General features: G+C 46.1%; 1 protein-coding gene across 1 annotated transcript in view; it reads left to right on the plus strand.

Annotated features, from left to right (window-relative positions):
* Cdh26 (cadherin 26) overlaps positions 1-23,513 on the plus strand; it is a 53,110-nt gene that overhangs the window by 22,289 nt on the left and 7,308 nt on the right. Inside the window, exons 4-13 of the mRNA XM_052723740.1 lie at positions 230-377; positions 2,055-2,221; positions 2,878-3,006; positions 4,392-4,577; positions 5,922-6,190; positions 8,394-8,536; positions 11,205-11,450; positions 13,220-13,435; positions 13,945-14,075; positions 21,048-21,101. Of these exons, the coding sequence (XP_052579700.1) occupies positions 230-377; positions 2,055-2,221; positions 2,878-3,006; positions 4,392-4,577; positions 5,922-6,190; positions 8,394-8,536; positions 11,205-11,450; positions 13,220-13,435; positions 13,945-14,075; positions 21,048-21,101 (1,689 nt within the window). The remainder of the gene's footprint in view (positions 1-229; positions 378-2,054; positions 2,222-2,877; positions 3,007-4,391; positions 4,578-5,921; positions 6,191-8,393; positions 8,537-11,204; positions 11,451-13,219; positions 13,436-13,944; positions 14,076-21,047; positions 21,102-23,513) is intronic.

Here is a 23,513-nt window from a genome sequence, read left to right on the forward strand (position 1 = left end):
TTGGGTCTACCCAAATGGAGAAACCAAATTTGACCTTGATAACAACTGAAGGGTTTCCCCCAAACCTACACATAGCTTGTCTGCCTATGCTCAGTCCCTGGGGCAACATGGTCCATGGTGCTGAAGCAATTCTTTGGGTATGCACCACACATCTTTGCATTAATAGTTCTTTGATGGGTGCCCTTGGGTGTATGTATCCACGCTGTTTACAGAGTTCTCTGCTTCCCAGGTTTACTTTGATGCTGTGGATCGGTCCACAGGGAGAGTTGTGGATGAATCCCTGATTTTCAACATTAGAATCAGAGATGTGAATGATCATGCACCCCAGTTTCCCAAGAAGGAATTTAACATCAGTGTGAAAGAGAACCAAGCTGCAGGTGTGTTGGATGTGTTCTACTGTGTGAGTACTCCTGTCTTTGCTCTGTATGGCTCCCTCTTCCTTCCTGCTTTGATATTGATGAGGACTTTGATCCAGATAACTCAGGGAGACTTTTCACTGCTCACATAAAAGGTTGCAGGCCCAGCATCTCTGCAGGCTTTGCTCTCTGTCTGCTTCATTTTGTGTTGGCCGTGGAAGGATGTGGAAATGGTGCCATCTGGAAGAGATGGTGTGTAAATGTAGCCTAACAACAAAGCCACACCTAGAGGAGCAGAGAGAGCTGTAGAAGGCTCACCAGAGGCTCTGTAAGTGTCTCATCTTCAGAATGACAGAGAGATGACATCTGGTCTTTGGGTTTCAAAAACTAAATCTCTACATGCCAAACTAATTTTCCTAGACAGAGAATCTATTTTTAATAACAAAAGCAGTGTTTAATATTGTAAAATAGTCTTTGAAAAATTCTAAGAACTAAAGCTATGGAAATAGAAAGCATTTTCAGAAGTTTGTAAAGTTTTAGTATTTTTTCTTTGCATTTTATATGCACGTTTACACTTAATTTGTGTTATGTATGTTCATGCACTGTCAGGTTTTATATATGAATGTAAATACATATTTACATATGTACTTTTTATGATAGCAGAAAATGTGCATGAATTACTACTTAAACATTTATAGATACTGGTTATCTCTTTCTATATGTGTATGTTTCCTCTTTTAAAAGGCTGTGATGGGTCAGTGAGATGGCTCAGCTGCTAAAGCCCAGTACTCCAAGGTCTATCCTGGAACTCATACAAAGGTAGATGGAGAAAATTGACTCCACAGAGCTGGTCTTTGACCTCCACACTTGCTCTGTGGCATGCATGCCCCCATCATACAAACATATAGTAATAACATATCTACTTTACCTACAACACTTCCCTGAACATCTTGTATACTAGATCTTTTGTGGACAAGTTTTGAGGTATCTCCTTGGTCTTCAATTGCTGAGTGTTTTGCTGGTGCCTTTTAAAAGTATTTTTGTAAGCTGTTTGAGGAACATATCTGAAGTAGCTTATGCTGCTCTCAGGCGCACTCACATTGCATAAGCTCAGGGGAGAAGAGTGGCTGGTTCAGATGGGCCTTGGAATTGAAGTGGGTCAAATCTTCATTCGACAGCAGCACACAAGAGTGTGCCAAGTGTTGTCTGTGTATCTTTCCTGTTGTGGCTGAACATTTTCATACATTTCTCAGCCTTTTCTTTTTTTTTTTTAAAAAAAATCAATTGTTTCTTTGTTTGGTCCATTTTCTGTTAATGTGTTTGTCATTTTCTTCCTGATCACAGCTTGCTCCTTCTATGTGAAGAACACATACTTGTCACATGTATGTTAAATGTATTACCTCAGTTTATTATTTACTTTTAAATTTTGTCTATGTTTTTATACATTTAAAAACTTCATGTATCAATTGTGCCCCATACTCTTCTGCAACAGCAATCATGATTACAAAGCTCTTTGAAGTTTACTCTTAGTTAAAATCCACCTTTATTTTATATAGTGTGTCTGTATGCTGATTTCTCACTTAAATATCTTATTCATTCTGGTGTGTGTCCTGATGTCATCTGCAAAGACTCTTCCCTCTTTCTACCTTGGCAAACTACCTTTAGCCAGCAATAACGTTCTTAAAAACTTCTTTCTAGGTCAACCTGTCTTTCAGTTGTTAACAGTCGATTTGGATCAAGAAAACACTCCAAATTCTCAAGTCCTTTATTTCCTCGTTTCTCAAACACCATTACTGAGAGAAAGTGGCTTTCGGATTGATCTCATCAGTGGGGAAGTACGACTCTCAGGATGCTTAAATTATGAGGTTATGTGGATTTTATTATTTTAAAATCACCAGGGCTGGTGAGCTAACTGTCAGCAGAGTGCTTGCTGTACTCGCAGGAACACCTTGGTTCCAGCCCCAGAACCCACGTAAACCCAGTGCTGTGGCAGGGTGCCCTTTGTCCCAGAGCTACAGAGGCAGAGAAAGGCACATCACTAGGGCTTCCTGGCCAGCCAGGCTAGCCAAACTGGTGAGCTTCAGGCTCCATGAGAGACTTGTAATCAAAAATGAAGGTGGACAATGCCTGAAGAACAACGCCAAGGTTGACCTCTGGCATACACACCACACATACCACACTACACACACACACACACACACACACACACACACACACACACACACACACACCACACACACACACACACACACATACACACACACACCACACACACACACACACACACACCACACACACACACAAACACACACACACACACACACACACACACACACACACACACACACACACACAGTGTTGTTTATGCCTGAACCCCAGACTAAGGTCTATATTTGAGTTGGGAGTCTTCTGTGGTTAAACCTTGCTATGGAAATTGCTAGAAGGAAATGTCCTTGTTAATGTTTCCCTCTCCTGTGTGTGTGTGTGGGGGGGCTTGACGTTCCTTTTCCTTCCCATGTAGATTGCTCCTTGGTTTACTCTGATAATCAGAGCGACGGATTGTGGAGAGCCATCCCTGTCATCCACAACCACCATTCATGTCAGTGTGGAAGATGGCAACAATCACATGCCTACGTTTATGGAAGACCATGTAAGGCACAGGCTGCCTGAATTCTAAGCCCACTCACAAATAGTCCCCAAATCCTAAGCTTAGGTACCTCTACTCGGTCATAAGTAAGATACATCCAATTCTCCAAAGTGACATAAACTGGAACTGGGAAGCCCACCTGGGTCTAGAGAGATAGCCCAATCTGTTAAATACTCGCTCTCCATGTGTGAAGACCTGAGTTTGACACCCACCACTCACAAAACTCTGGTCTTGGTAGTGTCCACTGAGGCCAGGCAGGAAGATCCATGGGGTCCATTGGCAGCTATCCTTGCCTAACTGGTGAGTCCTAGATCTCGGTGGAAAACCTGTCTCCAAAAGAAAGATTGGAGCCATCAAGATGGCCCAGTGGGTAAAGGAGCATGCTGCCATCCTGGCAACTTGGGTTCCATCCCTAGAACATAGATAGAAGAATAGAACTGACACTTTCAAGTTATCTCGGGGTGGGGTGGGGTGGGGAGGCTTCTGTATATATATGTTAATGCACACACTAATTGTTTCTGAGGGGACTTTTCCTTGATGACCCACTCAACACCCTGCACCTCTCCTGGATACTCCAAGCATTTTTGTTCTTCCATCTTCCTTGTGCTCTATTTAATGAATTTATTTATTCTAGTTTCTACCCAATCTCCTCCTCCTCACACATGCATTTCATTGTCAGCTCCTTGGGGATATTTATTATTATTATTAATTTTTTGCCAGCACGTAGTAACTGTTTCATTAATGATTCAACCAATTAATTTTAAAATGGGTCATTTAATTTTTTTAATTACACAAACCAACGTAGAATGTTTTCAAATGAAAGCACCTCATCTAAAAGTTTATACAAATGGCAAAATAATGTTATAGTTAAGCCTTGTGTCAGAGCCTTCCCTGGCTTAGGAAAAATCTATGCTCTCAAAAGTAAGTCTGGAAAAAAATACTCCACTGTCCTGCCACGCTTGCTTAGAGATTGTCTACAAAAACTACTGAAAAATGAATGTTTCAAGGAACTGTGTGTGCTGAAAAGATGAGCACCTTCATCCAAATAAGTATCTCCCCATTGTGGAAGAGCTAGGATGCTTAAGAAATGTGGGCTGGGGTGTGTATTTTATCTTTAAAATTCTCAGTAAAATAATACACTGAATTGGATTGAAGAATGCCTTTAAAATCACCCAGCTTTAGACACAAAGTCTTAAGGAATGCCATTGATAGGAAGGACCATGTTCCTCACTTACTGGTGTTTCTAACATAACTGGAGGAATTCAAATGCTTGGAGGTCAAGGGTGTCTCCATGAGGACCTGGCCCCTCCTTCTCTACCCACCACCATCCTCTTCTCCATGGTGTGTCTTTGTGTCTGTGACATGGATATGATGATTATTTCTTCTAGTATAACATTCAAATTTCTGAAAATCAAGTTGAGTGGGCCGTGTTGTATCTCCCTGTTCAAGACAGAGATTCACCATTTACGCCAGCTTGGAGAACACAATTCAACATATTGGACGGCAATGAGAAGGAGCATTTTGACATCATGACTAACCCTGAGACCAACCAAGGGGTATTAAATGTTATCAAGGTAAAGTCAGAGCCAGGTAGTGGTGGATGCTGTGGTCCTTGTCTAGAGAACAAGCCATAAAGACAAAAGGGTTGTACCTGCTAAACTCTCCTGAGAGCATACTGTGTCCTGTGCCACTCTTAGAAGAATGTGGGACCCTCTGAGCCCTGTGTGTAGAGACCAAGGGCTCCTCCTGCAAAAACAATAATAATCAAACTTTTTATGTTATTCTTTGACTTTTTTTTGTTGTTATTACAGGCAAAATTTACCATGTTCACATAAGACTGGAGTTTTTATTATTTTTTCTTATGTGATGAAAAATAAACTTAAAAGAATATTTTTGGGGGACAGGGTCTCATGTATTGCAGACTGGCCTTGAACTCATCACGTAGTAGAGGATTCTTTTGAACTTCTGATCTTGTCTCTAACTCTGGAGTGCTGGGATTATGGATGTACACCACCATGCTTGGTCTGTGTGATGCTGCGGATGGAACCCAGGGCTTTGTGCATGACTGGTTGGACCACACTCACACTTCCTTTAAAATATTCCTCTAAGTAAAAGTTCTTTTAATCTCTGGGTTTAAACCATTTTAAACGTTTGAAGTGTAAATATTGGGACATTTGTGTGGGTTGTAATGTGTGATGAGCCCGAGGAAGCTGGCCTGGGGGGAGAATATCATGGCCATACTTTACGGGTGAGAAAATCAAAGATCAGGGAGATCCTTTACATAAAATCACAGAGCTGAGAATAGTGGGTTCTGACAAGAGCAGGCAGACACCAGTGCTTTTAGTCTTTGTGGCTTTCAAGGAGACCTAAGAATGGCCAGTTTCTCCCTCACAGTGCAGCTAAGTCAACTGGAAGGACCAGCCAGAGTCAGTACCTCTGGGTGAAGTCGAGATTCTGCCTGTCAGTTGAACACGCTCCAGGAAATATTAAGGAGCCACAGTGCACACTGTTAATAGCAAGTATCTGACAACCTTCTGCACAGTCGCCTGCCATTGAGTTGGTCAACTCCTGGCTTCTCAGTCCTTCCAAGTCCCAGGCTACTTTGTACCCTGAGTAGCTATGATCATTAGTATCTATATTTCTCTAAGTCCCTCTGATTTTTTTCTGTGGTACAGTTAACACTTGAATGTTTCATGAGTTCTGGTTTTTGTTGCATTTTTCATCACCTCTGATGGAGGACGGCTCTGTGCAGCCGCTGGAGGAGGAGGAAGAGAGTGAACCACGTGAGTAATTTGAAAGGGAGCTGAAGACTGGCTTTTGATCACCTCCTTCCTCTGCTGGATCTCTGGTGCCTCTGCTAAGCCTCCTCCAGTCAGGGGAGCAGTGGGCACTAATCAAGCCCTCTCTTACCTCGGCAGCCTCTGGATTATGAAACTCAAGCAGCACACAGCCTCATCATTATTGTAGCGAATCAGGAAGAGCTCTTCTCTTGTGAGGAGGGCCAATTGCAGCCGTCGACGAAGGCGATGGCCAGCACCACTGTGAGCGTGCAGGTGGTGGACACCAATGACCCACCAGCCTTTCACCCCAGGACCTTCATCATCAGTGAGGAGGATGGAGCCAGGCCTGGCATCCAGCTGGGATATTTCAATGCTACAGACCCAGACAGGATCGGCAGCCAGATAAGGTGGGCACAGAGGAGCGGCAGCAAGGCTGTCTCCAGGGTAGAGCTTGTGGCCACCTGGCTGTTAGAGAACGATGCTGACATTGGTTCAGCCCCAGGAGCAAAAGTGTAAGAAGCTGCCTGGTGATTGGCTGGCTTAACCCAACTTGCACCCCAACCCTGTAGCACCCCCTTGGGGTCCCCCCACTTACTCCCCTTTGACCCTTCAGAGTCTTTTTTTTGTATAAAAATGATTTGTTACATATTTCTATGTCTCTCTTTGCCAGATGTCTTAGCTCTCTTGCTTCAGGATAAATACCTTTAATAATATTTATTATTTTAAATGAAATACTTAAAATCTTTTTGATGAGGTATATATGTGTTACCACTTTAAGAGTTCAGTCTGCAGCACTTCCATATGCTCATATGCCACCTAGAATATCCTTTTGTTTACCGAGAATGAAGCTCTGTACCCAGTAAAGCCAACTCCCCAGACCCCTTCCCAGACCCTCTTTCACTTCCCCAGATCCCCTCCCCCAGGCCCCTCTCCTCAACCTCTTTTCCAGTCCACTTCCTCTCCTCCCTTCCCCAGACCCCTGGCAGCCACCTCTCCACTTCCGGTCCCTATGTCCTGACCACCCCAGTGATGGAGTCCTACTTTGTGGCCTCAGACACATTTAGTCAAGGTGTTGGCTGTGTGTCTTCTGTGGCAGGGTAGAGGTATCTGCAAAGCAGAGTTAGTCTTGCTATGTTCTGTCTAATGTACGTCAGTTGAAGTTAGTTACTGTTCATGCCCAAATTTATCTTGAGGGCTCTTTTGGCCTCAGATGAACTATGGATGAACTCTTGAGTTTCTACCCCTGGCTTGTAAACACTATAAAACCACAGGAACTTCTAGAACCTTCCCTAATCATTAAAGTTGTACATGAGAAAACAGTCTCTTTAAGAGTTCCAACCCATTGACTATCAAAAAGGAATCATGGTGGACCTGTTGAAAGCATTTTCCCAGATGAGGAAGACAAAAGACATGGAGAAGCTGCCCTTCTCTGGCCCTCACTTTACCTGAGCTTTGTGCTGCTGGCTTGAGTACAGAAGTCCCTTACTGTGTAGTCCTTCCAGAGCCACAGCGGTTGGAAGCCTGACATGGTTCCAATGGATACCATCTGATGCCAGCTACTGTCAGAAATCCTGGAGTGTTCTGCTCACCTCCTAAAATGGCTCCAGGGTCACAGTGAGGGGTGGGAGGATGACCTTCAGGCAAGAGAATCCTTTAGGATCTGCTACAAAGCAGACACCCCAAGAGGATCAAGACCCATGCTTCTGTGGCACACTGTGCAGAACAGGAAGCCACCATCTGCTGGTACCTAAAGACTGGTTCTGCTCATGCACCAAATAGTTTCTCAAGGCAGACAAAGTTATGCTCAGGCCACCCAGGAAGAGGGCACTTATAGTGACCCTGGACCTGGCACATTGGAGATATCTTAACTGCCATTCCAGGGCTTTCTTTAAGCTCATGAGCACTTGGATAAGCACTTGGATTTCAATTGTCTCTGGATTCTCAAGTTACTTGTGATGGGAATGTAGTTGTCTTAGTCAGTGTTCTGTTGCTGTGAAGAGGCACATCACCACATCACCATGGCAACTCTTGAAAAAGAAAGTGTTTAATTGTGGCTTGCTTACTGTTTCAGAGGTTTAGTCCATTATAGTCCATTTAGTCCATTATATTCCTATAGGTAGGAAGCATGGTGGTCTGCAGGCAGAAAAGGGGCTGGTCAAGTAGCTGAGAGTTCTACATCTGGATCCACAGGCATCAGGAAGAGAGAGAACCTCTGGGCTTGTCTTGGGCTATTGAAGCTGCAATGTCCACTCCCAGTGACATACTTCCTCCAACAAAGCTAGCTACACCTCTTAATCCTTTCAAATAGTGCCATTCCCTGGTCACCAAGCTTTCAAATCTATGAACCATATGAGGCCATTTGTATTCAAACCACCACAGAAGTTCTATGATATATTTTGATTTGTCATTAAAAATATTTTTGAGGCAAAATCTTGAACCCATAGATATATATAGAACCATATATAGAATAGCTGAAGATGGTCTTGAACTCATGATCCCTTGACTCCACATCCCAAATGCTGGAATGACAAGTATGCACCACCACGGCCATGATTTGTCTTTTGGTAAAGATTTCTAATTTAAAAAATGTGTCTGTGTTCCTTCTACAAGATACAAACTGGTTCATGATCCAGCAAATTGGGTGACCGTGGATGAAAAATCAGGAGTGGTCACCACCAAGAGGCAAATAGACCGGGAGTCCCCTCATGTGAATGACAGCTTTTACACAATCATTGTCCATGCAGTTGACAATGGTGAGTACTGAGGCAAAGCTGGGGAACTGAGGGTGGTGACTCTGGCCTCCTGCAGGAGGCCATTTTTAGCATCACTGAGGAAATTACAAAATAAACCTTGTTTTCACTTTGCCTCGATGCTGGAGATTATTTCTGATATTAACTGCTGAAATGGTAAACTAGGGACCAATACTGCTGAAGGAGGGCAGCGTTCACTCAGCAGAGACAATTAAAGCAGCGAGGAAGCCGCCATCAGGACCACCATGCTCATCTGTTCACAAGATAACGCAGTAGCTCTTTGTCAAGCCCAACGATGTGTGATAAATATTTAGCAGTTTCCCGTACCTAGAATGGCTCGTAAGCTCTAGCAAATGCGACTGAGTGGAATACATTTGTCACAAACTAGGACGAGTGGTTTTAAAAACATGTCTTAGCACATTTCTCCAAATTCCCACAAGGCTGAAGTTAAATGCATCAAAATATAAAGCTGCGTGTGAGAACATTTTCAAGTAACATTAAGAACTGTGCCTAAAGAAGTCTGTGGATAAAAACCCAGGTTCCTGCCCAACCCATTTGCATAATTATCGGGTATAATTGTCAGTAAATTAAGAGCCTAGCCGAAGTCCAAGGGAGAGAAGGAGGCCAACCAGAACTCCAGGGTGTCACGATTCTGTTGTGGATGGTTTCATGATTGCCATGACTCATTTTTAATTAGAAAAGATGATTTGTAAATAATCATAAATTTGTTACCATGATCCCATTCTGCCCTCCCTTGTACTCCCCAGTCCTTGTGATTTCCATCAGAATAATTCAGAGATCATGAATGGAAGTGTAGAGATAGATGAGTATATTATAGAGAAAAGTGGGGGACCTCACTCAGGGATGAGAGTGGACAGTGGCCATTGGGCCCATTGAGGAGGAAAGCATACTTATGGGGTGAGGAGAGTGGCCAGTGGCCAGAGAGGTCACCCACTAACATTCACTTTTAAGTGGGCTTTATACTATCCCTAAAAATCTCTAAAATAGACACCTTCCTGAGGGATGTTTCCCTCCCCAGTGATTGGCAGGTCTTTGTTCTTTACCAGATTTGTAGTATTATTTATAATAGATTATTACCAGGTAGTCACAATCTTTCAGACAGTTCTGATTGATTGCCATGTCTCCACCTGGGGTCAGAGTCCAGAGTTTCAGTATCTAGTTTTACCGGCTGCTGATTATGAGGGAAGATCCACCCTCAGTGACCCCCAAGCCTGCTAAGACCTGACCAGTCACCTAGCAGATTCACATGTGGTGTTAGCATCCCAGCACACTTTTCCAGCTTCTCCCAGTACAACACCTTATAAAACTGTGTAGACCACCATGACAGGCAAGATCCTCACCAGGCCAGAATTGACCCCATCTTCCCTGGGGATCCCACATGCTACCCTTTTACAGGTACTCATTTCCTGTTAACACTGCCTTAACATATAACATGGCTGACAGGACATGCAGTGCTTCTAGATGCTACTTCATCTACAAATGGCTGGAGACGCCGAGGATTTGGGTGCTTTTCTTGGATGAGTCTGACTTTTCATATAGGCAAGAAACAGACTGAGCACAGGCCTGGGCCGGTCTTGGAATTGAAAGAGAAATGGCCGGATGTTTTAGTGAGTAGCTTCCTTCTTGGCAGACCTGAGCATGGTCGTTTCCCAGGCCTGTGTGCACATGCAGGGCTCTCTCAATGGATGGACCAGGTCTGGAAGGCCCTACACTCCCTCTCTGTAAATAAATGACTGTGGAAGGGCAAGTCTCATTCAGGCCCAGGCTGGGGAAGTGAGATGGAGAGTACTCTGTCTCACAGAAAGTGCACCCCCATCTTCACAGGTCAAGTCTTAGGAGTTGAGATGGGGTGATGGGTGGGGGAACCCCACTTTCCTGCTCCTGGGGAAACTGGTTCTCTTCTGGCTTCTGAGAAGGATTTGTAGCATAGAGACTGGCTACAACTTTTTCTTTGCAAATCAGATTCCAGTCCAACCTCCTGTGTCCTGTTAGCACACTGATTTTGCAATTCAAATAGAGAGGCAGGGGTAGAGGATGCATCAGGTATGTTCCCCCCATGGGGACCGGCATCACAGGTGTGTTCCCCACATGGGGACCAGCAGAAGCAGGATTGGCAAGGTCAGCCTGGCCTTGTTTGCACTGCATCTCAAAGCTGTATAAAAGGGGGGCTGTTTCTCCCCGTTAAGACACTGCTGGGTTTTGTTTGTTTGATTGATTTTCTCTTAAATTATTCCTTTATTTATTCATTTAGTCACCATTTTATTAGTTCTTTGAGAATTCCATATAAAGCATTTTGATCATTTTTACTCGTCTTCGTCAACTCCTCTCCAGATGCCTCGGCCCTCCCCTACATGCCCGACTCTTCTTATCTTTTTAAAACCCATCAGGAACAGTTCATGCTGTCTATATATACTCGTGTGTGTGTGTGTGTGTGTGTGTGTGTGTGTGTGTGTGTGTGTCCACTGGACAGTGGTCAACCAACCAGGGCCACACCCTGACTGAAAATTGACTCCCTCTCCAGAGAGCTAGCAATTGTCACAAGCCCTCCTAGCTCAGGTGCTGTTGACACTGTCCTTTTTTGTAGGTTCATTTTCATTCTCTCACTTGAGTACTTTAACCTTCTGTTACCTGGGATTCCTTCCTTTCCAAGGCCTCCCTCAGCTGACTGGCACAGGGACCCTGATGCTTTTCCTGTCTGACGTCAATGACAATGCTCCAACTCTCCAGTCCCATTCTCAACGCTTGGAGATGTGTGAGTCTGCAGGGAACAAGCCCCTGCTCTTGGAGGCCGAGGATGCAGACCTGGACCCCTACTCTGACCCCTTTACTTTTGATTTGGACTCTGCCCAGAGAGATGTAGATGATACTTGGATGCTGAGGACAAAGCAGGGTGAAGGTTTGTATGGGTTGAGGGCTAACCCAGACTGCAACAAGTGATTGAGGGAGGGGACAGGGGCACAGAGTCTCAAGTGACCCTTGGAGAACCTAAAGAGTGTGTTGTGTGGGAGGCCAGCCAGGCTTACTTCCCGAGTCCCAGGAAGGACTCGGCACAAGGACTGGGGTGAGCTTGCCTGGGTGGAGTGTTGCATGCCTGCTGTTGCTCATGGCTTTCCTGACATCATAGAAGAAGATGACTGACTGCTTTGTGCTCTTCTGTTCCCGTTTTCATCCGGGTCCTTGTCCTTGTAGTGAACAGCAGTCATGGCTGTAACAGTGTTCATGATGCTCTGTGAGTCCTACAGCACGTCACCATATGACTTTTTCTGGGAAGATGTAAAGAAATGTCTATTTACCCTGGATAGAGAGACAGACAGACCAAAGAGAGGAGGACTCCATCCCAGTTCAACTTGGAAAGATGAGTGTTTTTATAGGAGTAAAGATAAATCAAAGGCAGCTACTCATCAGGGCATCACTGAGGAACAGAGAGGCAGTTGTACCTGATGTAACCACCCCACTCTCAGTCAACCTTCCATTTCTTACATAGCCTACCAATCACCAAGCCCACATGTGGTGGGGGCTAGACTCTCAGGTAAGGGGCTGGTGACTCCTTCATCACCATCACCATAGACAGAGCACCACTCTGTTGTCCCACTTGTCCCATTGCTGGGGCCAAGGACTAAAGTCTGTAGTAGCTCATTGGCACTCTCTGTTTGCTGGTGCCAATGGGATGTGGTGCCTGGAAGACATGTCTCTACCTCACTTGTCTACCTGAGCGTGGTCACGTCACGGTAGGGTGTGAACTTGCAGAAGTGAAGCTAGTCTTGGGTCGTCCCCTCTAAGGCTGCAGTTGTCTCCTTTTGCCAGTGGCAGTAATGGGGTGGCTGCAAGGATAGAGGCCTTGCTCCACATTGTTAGGGACAGAAGTTCCCTTCTCTCTTAGGGACCTTCACTTATGCAAACCCAGGATTCTTGACTTAACCACAGAAAAGACTTTCAGGATGAGCCAGAGTGAAGGGGCACTGGAGTTTATTAAAATTTTGAGAAAAATAGACTCTTGGGTGAGTATAAGATAGACCTAAGTGTGGGGTATGGTTTTCTTAAGGCAGAGTCCCAGGTAAGTGCATTTATAGTGGGTGTAGACAGGGTCCTATAGGTATCAGCAAGATCCTATAGGTATAGGCAGGATTCTATGGGTCTAAGTGGAATCCTGTGGGTATTGGTAGGATCCTATAGGTACAGGCAGGATCCTGCAGGTGTGAGCAGGATCCTGTGGGTGTAGTCAGATCCTGTAGCTTTTCTGAGTTGCTTGTTCAGATAGTATAATTTACAGTAAGGTTTAAAGGTTACAGACTTTTCTTCTGTCAATAAAGTTGTAAAGTAGGTTTATGAGGGGCCTTGCTTATGTTTAGGAACGAGGGGTGCTAAAAACTCAAGGCTGTAGATCATTTGGGCCCTAAGTTAGCACAGCTTATCTGCCATCCTCACTTGGGGTATCTTTAGGAAGACATGCATGGTCCTCTCCGTAGGCAATTTGGCTTTATCAATGGTGTCCGACAGAAAAGGCTACCCAGATCCTGGGACAAAGGGCCTCTCTTCTTTCCTGTGTGCTCCTTACTTTCTGATTTTCTATCTTGTCCCATTTCCATGCAGAGCCTTGGCCCTGGGGGGAGGCAAGGAGCTACACATGGGGCGATTGAGCCTACTCTTGTCTTTCTGCCTTTGCAGGGCGCTCTGCTGAACTTATAATGCTGAGAAGCCTCCCTCCTGGGGATTACTTGGTGCCACTATTCATAGGAGACAGACAGGGCCTCACTCAGAAACAGACAGTCCACGTGAGGATCTGCTCCTGTCCCAGCGGATCTAAGTGCGAGAATCGCTCAGACGCGGGGCTCCTGTGGTGGGCCCTGTCCCCTATGTGTGCGGCACTCCTGGCACTGGCAGGTCAGTGCTTCCTGGGAGCTGCCCTCTCACTGACCAAAGGACAAGGGAACAGATCTGCGTGGGTGAGAAGAAGATGAGCTCTGGGTTTGTTCAGGTCAAAGATTGCCAGACACACTAATTAACCAAAATTCAGCTTCTATCAGCAGGCAATTATATAAACAATCCGCAGAGGAACACCGTCCAAGGGTGAGCATATGTTTGCAGTAACCATGGTTACAGCAGTCCACAGGTGTACAGGTGTCTAGGTTCCTGGGCTTGGCTAAGGTTAATAAGGGCATTAGTTATTCCAAGAAACAATAGACTATTCCTGGCCAGTTAATAAGCAGTGAATTCAGCGAGAAGTGTTGGCATCTACCTAAGCCCCGCATGCTGTTAAGCTGCTCATCTCCTATGATGATTTAGATGGAACCTGACTCTGTCAGGTGGCAGCTGAGTGGACTTGAAGGGAACCTGGTTCTCCGAGACCTCTGACAGGGTGAGCTTGCTCAGTCCTTTCTGTTCTGTCATAGCTGCTCTGCTTTTCCTGCTGAGGTGCCACTTTGCATTTGGACCCAAGAGGCTCGGAGGCTTCATCCCAAGTGACAATGGCCACCAGACACTGATTGTGTACAACGAGGAGAGCAAAGCCCTCTCCGCCCAGGTAGGGACTGTGGAGCAGTGTGTTGCATGGCTGCAATGTCAACAGCACAAATCTGTACAGCACATGCTTCATAGATTGACTTATTTCGTGTGTGTGTGTGTGTGTGTGTGTGTGTGTGTGTGTGTGTGTGAGAGAGAGAGAGAGAGAGAGAGAGAGAGAGAGAGAGAGAGAGAGAGAGAGAGAGAGCCTGCATGTATGTCTGTATACCAGGTATGGACACTACCTGCAGAGGCCAGAAAAGAGTATCAGATCCCCTGGAACTGGAGTTACAAGTTGTGATGGTTTGGGGCCACCATGTGGATGCTGGGAACTGAACCTGGATCCTCTGAAAGAGCAGCCAGTGCTCTTAACCACTGAGCCATCTCTCAGGCTCTCATTTCTTTATTCTTCATTTATGTGTGACATAATGAGTGACATAAACGAGTGACACACAGGAAAGCATTTCTTCCAAAATTTCATATCACAGCCAGATGCATTTGTGTTTTGTCAGTGGTTCTCAGTCATGCTCAGTTTTTTCTCTGGGGGACACTTGGCAATGCCTGGAAGTACTTTGGATGGCCACAATTAGAAGATGCTATGGGCCTCTAGTGGGCTGAGGCCAGGGCTGTAGCCAAATATAACCCAATACAGAATTATCTGGACCAGTGTCCCCAGTGCTGGCTTGAGAAACCGAGCTCAGAAGAAAACAATTCTGCCAGGTTGAGGCTTCTTGGTGGCATTGCTTCACTCCCTGGTGAAATCCCAGCTGCCTTCTCTGCCATGGTTGGCCTTCCTATAACAGAACCACTGTTCCATCCTCCTGCAACACAGAGAAGAGATCCCCCTGGTTTTGTAGGGATAAGACTAGACTCTCTTTCTGCCTTTACATCTGACTAACTTTGTATATTTGAGCCAGCCACTATTTGAACTCACATTCCCATCTGAGTCCTAAAGTGGTGGAGTCAGCTCCCCAGGTGCTGGATTGGAAGACAGTACCTAAGAACGTGCCCAACACAACTCAACTTTCGTGGAGTCAGGACCAGCGACAGCTGGATTTTCCTGCCTCCTGTTGCTGAAATGGAGCTTTCTCTTGTCCCTCTAGCTACTTTGTGCTGGGTCACATGGGCAATGAGATGATGTGTCATGAACTCTCCTGTCTGTCTTCATGGGAACTAGGAATGGCTGATCTAACAAACAGTAAAAAGGTCAAAAGGAAGTCCTGTCTTTCTGGTCATTGGACATGCCCTGTGTTACATTCTCATTGCGGACACTAAGCACTCAGCAGGAAAAACTTAAGACAGACTGTTGTTTGTCTGCTTGTTTTTTTCTTCCTTTTGACTCATGGTTCAGGAGATATAATCCATCATGGTGAGGAACGCTTGGTGTCTGGAGTGAGTGGGTCGGTGGTGGCAGGAGCATACAGGAATGCCTTCTCTCATGGTAAGGGAGCTCAGGCCCAACTCCAGAGTCATGCTATGACTCTCAAAAGCCCACCCCAGTGACCCACCTCTACCTGCTGTGTCTCCCTCACCATGGATTCCATACTCTCCCACAAACAGTAGCTGAGAAACAAGTGTTCTGAGAGCTGAGACCCAACCAGCCTGAGTTATGATTCCACATTGGTGAGCATCAGTTAGGTTATTTTGCAGGCCCTGGGTTTTCATATGTAAAGTGCTGTCAGTGTTTCCACTCCCTTGCAGTTTATTGGACAATTTAATCAAAGTCATGTCCTCGACTGAGCACTGACAGGCATGCAGTAAATGCTGGCAGCTGACCCCACTGGTACAGAACACCGTTTCAGCATGCTCTTGCCTACTTGCCTATCCATCTCACCTGACCATGCCAGCCAATACAGTCCCTACACCAGGAACGTTCTGTTCTTTGGGGAAGGCTCCATTTAAGATGCCACTCACCCACGCTGTCACATTCTGCTGCTGAGATGATCTCTGGGATCATATAGATGTCTGCCTGTTTGTGGGGAGGCTGGTAGTCCCCACTGAAGCACCCATCAGCACTGGAGTCCCTTGGGGATGATTTCTGCTGAATGAGGATAGGATGAGACCCCAAGTCCCATTGCTGGTGCCTTAGGAGAGAATGATTTTTGAGATTTGGGGTCTCATCATATAACATGACATAAAACTCTGCACAGTAGGAAGTTCACCCTCCCAACCAGCCATTGAAAATGACAAACAGTAAAACATCTTCTCCCCAGATGCATCATCAGGGTGTATGGAATAAATGGCTCTTCCCAGACAACACTGTTGTATGTTTTAGGTTGCAGGGTTCTTTGCTTGCTGATCTTTACGACTGCCCTCTGACCTCTGTTATATTTCTTTCTCTGGTTTTCACAGATGCAGCCAACTGGGGAAGATCAGATGCCTGCTCTGTCCTTCAGCACAGCTGCTGCCAGTGCTAAGCCTGATGTGAAGGTAACACACCTCTGCAGACTCTGTCTGCTCTTAGTTCTGCAGGAGAAACACCCCAGCTGCTTCTCTGGCCCATAGGTAACGAGGCTTCTGGACAAGGAACTAGAGAGGTTCCTTGGGTTTTCTCACTGTTCAGTTCAGTGTAGTTTAGAACTGTTTACAAACTTGCCCAATCTTTATTTTGAAAGCCGAAAATGACTCTGGGCTGTGGAATTTAAGGACAGGACCAGGGTCTCTGCTACCCTGTTCATTCAGCCCTGCTAAGCAGGGAGGTACACCTTGTCCCCATAACTACAACCACGGTGTGTGGGCTGGCATTACTTCTCTTTCATTCTTTGATCTGGAAGTTTCTGGAGGCCAGGGCATTATCTAGGTGTGCCTTATTGGGCAACCCTGAGGTGTGTACTGTGTGTGCCCAGTCCCACTGAGTTCACATTAGAACTATACTGGGGAGCGGGAGGTTGGGGGATGTGTGTGTTAGTTGTGTTTCTATAATAAAAGAGCAACTTACAGAAGGAAGAGTTCATTTTGGCTTAAGGTTCCAGAAGGAGAGTCCATCATAATGGGGAGACATAGGAGGGGTAAGAGATAGGAGATCACATCTTAATCACACACAGGAAGCAGAGAGGCATTTAGAAGTGGGGTGAAGGTATAAACTCTCAAAGCCCACCCCTAGTAACCCTGAAAAGCTCCTTCCTAAAGGTGCCGTAACCTCCCCAAACAGCAGCACTAGCTGAAATCTATGGAGTACATTTTCATTTAAACCACCACAGTGCTGGTTCCTACTTTACAGGGGAGAAAACTGAGGCCTTTTGGCCTCAAGTTTTTGGTGTCTCTGAGCTTCCTTCCCTGGGTCCTGCATACACTAAGGACATTCATGATGACAGTTAGATGATCAGCCTCTGTCCACACTTTCTCAGAGCTAAGGAGCCACTTGGGACAGTTGCTAGTGCAATGCTTTGAACTCTGTGGCAAATGAGATATCTTCAAGCTAGTGTCAGGATCCACTGACAGCTGCATTTCCTTTATGGAGTGTGTGTGTGTGTGTGTGTGTGTGTGTGTGTGTGTGTGTGTGTGTGTGTGTGTATGTGTGTGATATGTGCTTAGGTGCTTGAGGGTGCACATGTGTACACTGTGGTTGGAGGCCAGAAGTCAACCTCTGGTGTCCTTCCTTAGGATCCATCTCCTATGTTTGTTTGTTTGTTAGTTTGTTTTTTGGGTCAGGGTCTCTCACTGGGAGCAGAGCCTCAATTAGACTAAACCGGCTGGATGGCAAGCCTCAGGGGTCCTCTGCTTTCCACTGCCCCAAGGTTGGAAGTCAGACAGATACCACTACTTCCAGCTTTTTAATTCATGTGAGTGCTGAGGATTGAACTCGGGTCTTCATGCTTGTGCAGAAGGTTTTTTGTTGACTGAGGTATTTCTCCAGCCCACCCTTTGAAATTTTGCTTTAGTATCAATGGGAAAGTCTAAATTAAAATACAGAGATTATCTTAGTTAGGTTTTTATTACTGTGAAGAGACACCATGACCATGGCAACTTATAAGGAAAACATTTAATTGGGTCTGGCTTACAGGTTCAGAGGTTTAGCCCATTACGGGTCGTGGTGACACACAGCCAGGGTGCTGGAAAAGTAGCTGAGAGTTCTGCATCATCCTTAGGCTGCAGGTAGAGAGAGACACTGGGCCTGGCTTGAGAATCTGAAACCTCAAAGCCCACCCCTAGTGACACACTTCCTCTAACAAGGCCACACCTCCTAATAGTGCCACTCCCTATGAGCCCATGGAGGCCATTTTCATTCAAACCACCACAGAGATCTTATGCAAACATCACTTGCTATCAGATCTCTTAAATCTAAACTATCCATTTGTCACCATCCCTCCTAGACCTACCCTGTGTGCTCACTCACATTTTAGGGACCTGTGTCAGCCATAGGAGCTCTGGACCCCTCATCTCACCCCATCAGGCACCCTGTGCTTCTGGTCTTCTCTCTTCACTTCCCATCCCGTCCTGCTGTCCTTGCCTCTGAGGGTCTGAGCAAGGAGAGCTTTGCAGGGTCACAGGGTTAGTTGGCTCCCTGTTGGGAAGAAATGGTTATCTTGGAGAAAATCAGCATTTTCCCAGGACCTTGGTGAGATCCTGCCATGGACAGACCAAGTGTCCTGTGCTCTGGGGACTCCAGTGTTACCGAAAGTTGCTCTTGGCTGCAGTCACCTCCCCAGTGATGGGCAGATAGTTCCTCTGAGAAAGAGAGGGCCCTTGGGGAAGACTGATAATTCTTTTATACCAAACATGTACAGAATGAAATTCCAGAAGTGTAGTGTCTTCTGAAAGCAGTGTATTCCAACATTTTTCTACCTAACTGTGTTGGTGGCTGTTGTTTGAAGGATTGGGGGTATTTCAACTGGTAAACTGTACAAGCTGAGGACCTGAGGTGTAGCTAAAGTTTTCCTGCCTGGCCCACAGTCAGGACAAATCTCTCTCGCCTGCCAGTCCCTCACCTGCCAGTCCCACAGATGCTCAGACCCGACCAAGTAAACACAGAGACTTATATTGGTTATAAACTGTATGGCCGTGGCAGGCTTCTTGCTAACTGTTCTTATAGCTTAAATTAATCCATTTCCATTAATCTATACCTTGCCACGTAGCTCATGGCTTACCAGCATCTTCACATGCTGTTTCTCATCATGGCGGCTGGCAGTGTCTCTCTGACTCAGCCTTCCACTTCCCAGCTTTATTCTCCTCCTTGTCCCGCCTACACTTCCTGCCTAGCCAATGGCCAATCAGTGTTTTATTTATTGACTAATCAGCAACACATTTGCCATACAGAACATCCCACAGCACTGAGGTCAAGCTCCAGAATCTGCATAAAACAGACAAACATGTTGGCCACTTGTAACACCATATGCTGGGAATGCAGAGGCACAAGGGTCCCACTTAGCCGTGATATTCTCTCTCTCTCTCATACACATACAAGTTGTTTGATAGTCCTTATCAAACATGACACATTTCAGATCTTCCACAAACAGAAGCATTTTCTTGTGTTCTTCTGAGGGCACCAGAGCTCAGTCCCTAAGATTAAAAGCATGTGAGTGAGCCCACACTGCCTGCTAGCAGAACCCTGGTTCCCATTCCACACAATGTCTGTATTTACCCCACATGCCAACTCTAGAATTACAGCCTTGCTTGGCAAAGTGCTTTTTATGGAATACTTTGAAAGTCAAAGAAGCTGTAAAGTGAGGGTACCTGTGGACTCTCCCAGGTCCCCCAGAGAACACCTCATATGACTACAGCACATGGCAGAGCCAAGGAGTTACTTGTGCTCTCTCAACATGATTCTGGGACCCCTCTCATTTGGACCTCACCAGTTTAATAAGTTACTATTTTAATAAAAGTTTAGTTCCTTGGCATATGAGGGAGAGGTATTCAAGGTGTGAAGACCCAAGGCCTCTTTACATGAGGAAACCTTCTAAGATGGAACTCACGATGTGCAGGACCTTACTGTTGCCTAGGCTGAGCAAAAGGATGCTGTTCTTTGTACAGAATAGATGGTGTGAATCCACCAGCGAGGGTCTGGGCATTGAAGGCATGCTCCTGGAGTCCTGCTAGGCTGGCTTTATGGACACAGAACCTGTTCGGTAGCCCAGCTCAGGGCCTGTGCGTGACCCACACGTGGAGGCCGTGGAGAGTTTGGTGAGCTGCTTCCGCCACCACCTTGTCAGTCCTCAGTTTTTAACAAAAGGGCCTTCGCCGTTTCTTTGTGCACCAAGCCCTTCACACTGCACGGCCAGCCCTGCATTGTAGGGGTTGATTAGGAGTCCGTGCACATGCTGAGGTCCTGGCCGTGACCCACTGTGCCTCACGGGGTATCTGAGAACACAAGGCCTAGTCTGACAGCCTCATGCCCCATTGCTACCCAGCAGTGAGTGTCCCTGTGTGGACTCTGCAGTGAGTGCCCCTGTGCAGACTCTGCAGTGAGTGCCCCTGTGTGGACTCTGCAGTGAGTGTCCCTGTGCGGACTCTGCAGTGAGTGCCCCATTGCTACCCAGCAGTGAGTGTCCCTGTGTAGACTCTTCTGTGAGTGTCCCTGTGTGGACTCTTCTGTGAGTGTCCCTGTGTGGACTCTTCTGTGAGTGTCCCTGTGTGGACTCTTCTGTGAGTGTCCCTGTGTGGACTCTGCAGTGAGTGTCCCTGTGTGGACTCTCTGCTGTGAGTGTCCCTGTGTGGACTCTCTGCTGTGAGTGTCCCTGTGTGGACTCTGCTGTGAGTGTCCCTGTGTGGATTCTTCTGTGAGTGTCCCTGTGTGGACTCTGCAGTGAATGTCCCTGTGTGGACTCTGCTGTGAGTATCCCTGTGTGGACTCTCTGCTGTGAGTGTCCCTGTGTGGACTCTCTGCAGTGAGTGTCCCTGTGTGGACTCTCTACAGTGAATATCTGCACTGATGTCTTTAGGACTCCCCCTCTTCAGCAATGAAAAGAAGAGTCATCTCAAGGACTCCTAACTTTGCGTTTACAACTGTTACTGATTTATATGAAATCAACAAAATTTCATTCTTCTTAAATTTAAGGGTCATAACATGTTCTTTGAGCCAAGAGGCATGAGAAACCGATCTTCCACACCGGTAAGTACAGCTGTGCATGGTGCCATGAGCATTACCTTGTTCAAAACCACTAAAAGAGGTGGTTTAGGAGAGAAGAGTGGGTTCAAAATACAGTCAACACCCTGCATACCTAGGTTAGAACATGGAGCGTGGACCAGAAGTGGTTGAAGCAGCGTGAGGGCGATGACTCAGTCTGTAAGGTGCCCAGGCAAGCATGAAGTGTGTGTGTGTGTGTGTGTGTGTGTGTGTGTGTGTGTGTGTGTGTGTGTGTGTGTGTGTATGTGTGTGTGTGTGTGTGTGTGTGTGTGGTGGGGCAGGGGGTGGTGATGACAGGTACATCCGGAAGTTCACTGGCCAGGCATCCTAGCTAAACTGATCAGTTTGAGGTTTACTGAGGGACCGTGTATCAAAAAATAAAGACTGGGGGTCAGTGACATGGCTCAGCAGGTAAAAGTGATTGCCACCCAAACCTAATGACTACAGTTACATTCTAGGACCCCATGGTAAACGGCAGGAGAGAAGCAGCTCCTGCAAGCTGTCCTCTGACCTCCACACACACTCTGTGGAATAGACAGGACAGCAATCACACAAAGGCATGTGCACACAAATAATGAATTTTGATAATAAATGATAATAAATTAATAATTTAAAATGTATAATGGCCCCAAACAATTGACATTAAGTTCAAGCCTCCACACATACATGCACAGACAAGTAGGAACCAGAGACATATGTGTACAGTAGTCTCCATTCACATACACAAAACAAGTAGTTAAAACACAGGTTTCTAAGGCCAGGCAGGCACATGGGCATCCGTCCTTGAGAACTCATTTGGCTGCTGAGCTGCTGCATGCCTGATCCCAGCAGATGTGCATCCGTGTCTGCCTTTACCCTGACAGGTGTCTTGAGATGCTGAGCTGCTGGAGATGGGTGGGTGGGAGAGATCATCTTCTTTTCCACTAAAGTCCTGCCAAGCGTCCATTCTAAATCAGACAGATGAGTGGCTGCTTTAAAGCCTTTTGTGATTGGATATTAACATAACTCACACTTATTAACCAGAGTGATGGATTCAAATAATGATTCCGATGAAACCAGACACCACAGAAATGTGAGTGCTGCAGCAAAGTTGCAGAAGTCCACTTCCTGATACCTAATTCCTCTCTCATTGGAAATTGCCTTTTGAAGCATCAAGAAATGTTTGATATGTTCCTGGAATCATCCCAAATATCACGAGTATTTAATCAGCCTTGGTCATCCTGGGAAAATTCTCTTTGATTCATTAGACATGGGACAGAAAGCTTAATTTAAGTTTCATAAAAGTCAATGGGTATGGCATCCCAGAAGGGGTTCAAAACGATGAGGACCACCTTCTGTTATATTGCAAAGGTAACATTAGAAAACACAGCTGAAATAATCTGTAAACACCTAAAAGGAGATTAAATTTCTTTTGCTGAAGTACTGTTGAGCAGTCACAAGACCTAGGGACATGGCCCAAGGCCAGTGGCTAAGACCAGAGAGGTGCCGAGTCAGGGGACGGTGCTGTCCTGGCTGCCGAGGAGTCTCCTGTAGTGTGGTGTTAAGTGACTCAAGGCAAAACAAATATGAGTCTTCTTTAGGAAGAATGTGTTCTGACCAGGATTAGAAAAGACGTGTGTGTGTGTGTGTGTGTGTGTGTGTGTGTGTGTGTGTGTGTGTGTGTGTATGCATGCATGTGCTCTGGTGTGCACATGCCTGTGGACCTCTCTCTCTCTCTCTCTCTCTCTCTCTCTCTCTCTCTCTCTCTCTCTTTACCCCCCTGGAGCTGAGGACCAAACCCAGGGCCTTGCGCTTGCTAGGCAAGCACTCTACCACTGAGCTAAATCCCCAACCCCGCCTGTGGACATCTCTTGATGTCCAGAATCATCCCTCTTCTGCCTTACTCTTTTAAGGCTGGGTCTTTCAGTCAACCCAGAGCTCACTGGTGTGGTTATTTTCACTAGTCAGCTTGCTCCGGGCATGCCCTGTCTCTGCCCTCTGAGGCAGGAAGTATAGACAGACTGCCATGCCCACACAGGATTCACACGGGTTCTGGAGATTTGAACTCTCACTGCTTGCTCGCTTTGCAAGGGCTTACACCTCTGCGCCTCTTCCCTCCAGCCCCAGAGCTTGAGTCTGAAGGAGTCTCCTCAGAGAAGCACATGGAGCTAAACTGGGGGCAGTAAGCAATGGTGCCATACCTAACAAGTGCTCCCAACCCTGGAAGCAGGCAGGCAGTGTGCCCAGGACTGTGGGTAGCAGTCCATGCTTTGTCTCTGCTGTTGAACACGTTTAGTTCAATCTACCTTGGTGTGGCGAGCACACTACTAGTCCCTATGTGTGCTCATGTGTAAGTATGTATGTACTGAGACAGGTATGTCCAGGTTTCGTGTATACATCTCTGTGTGCATACAAATG

This window comes from Peromyscus californicus, unplaced genomic scaffold (assembly GCF_007827085.1).
Source record: "Peromyscus californicus insignis strain IS unplaced genomic scaffold, ASM782708v3 Scaffold_7__1_contigs__length_154581171, whole genome shotgun sequence".
NCBI lineage: Eukaryota > Metazoa > Chordata > Mammalia > Rodentia > Cricetidae > Peromyscus > Peromyscus californicus.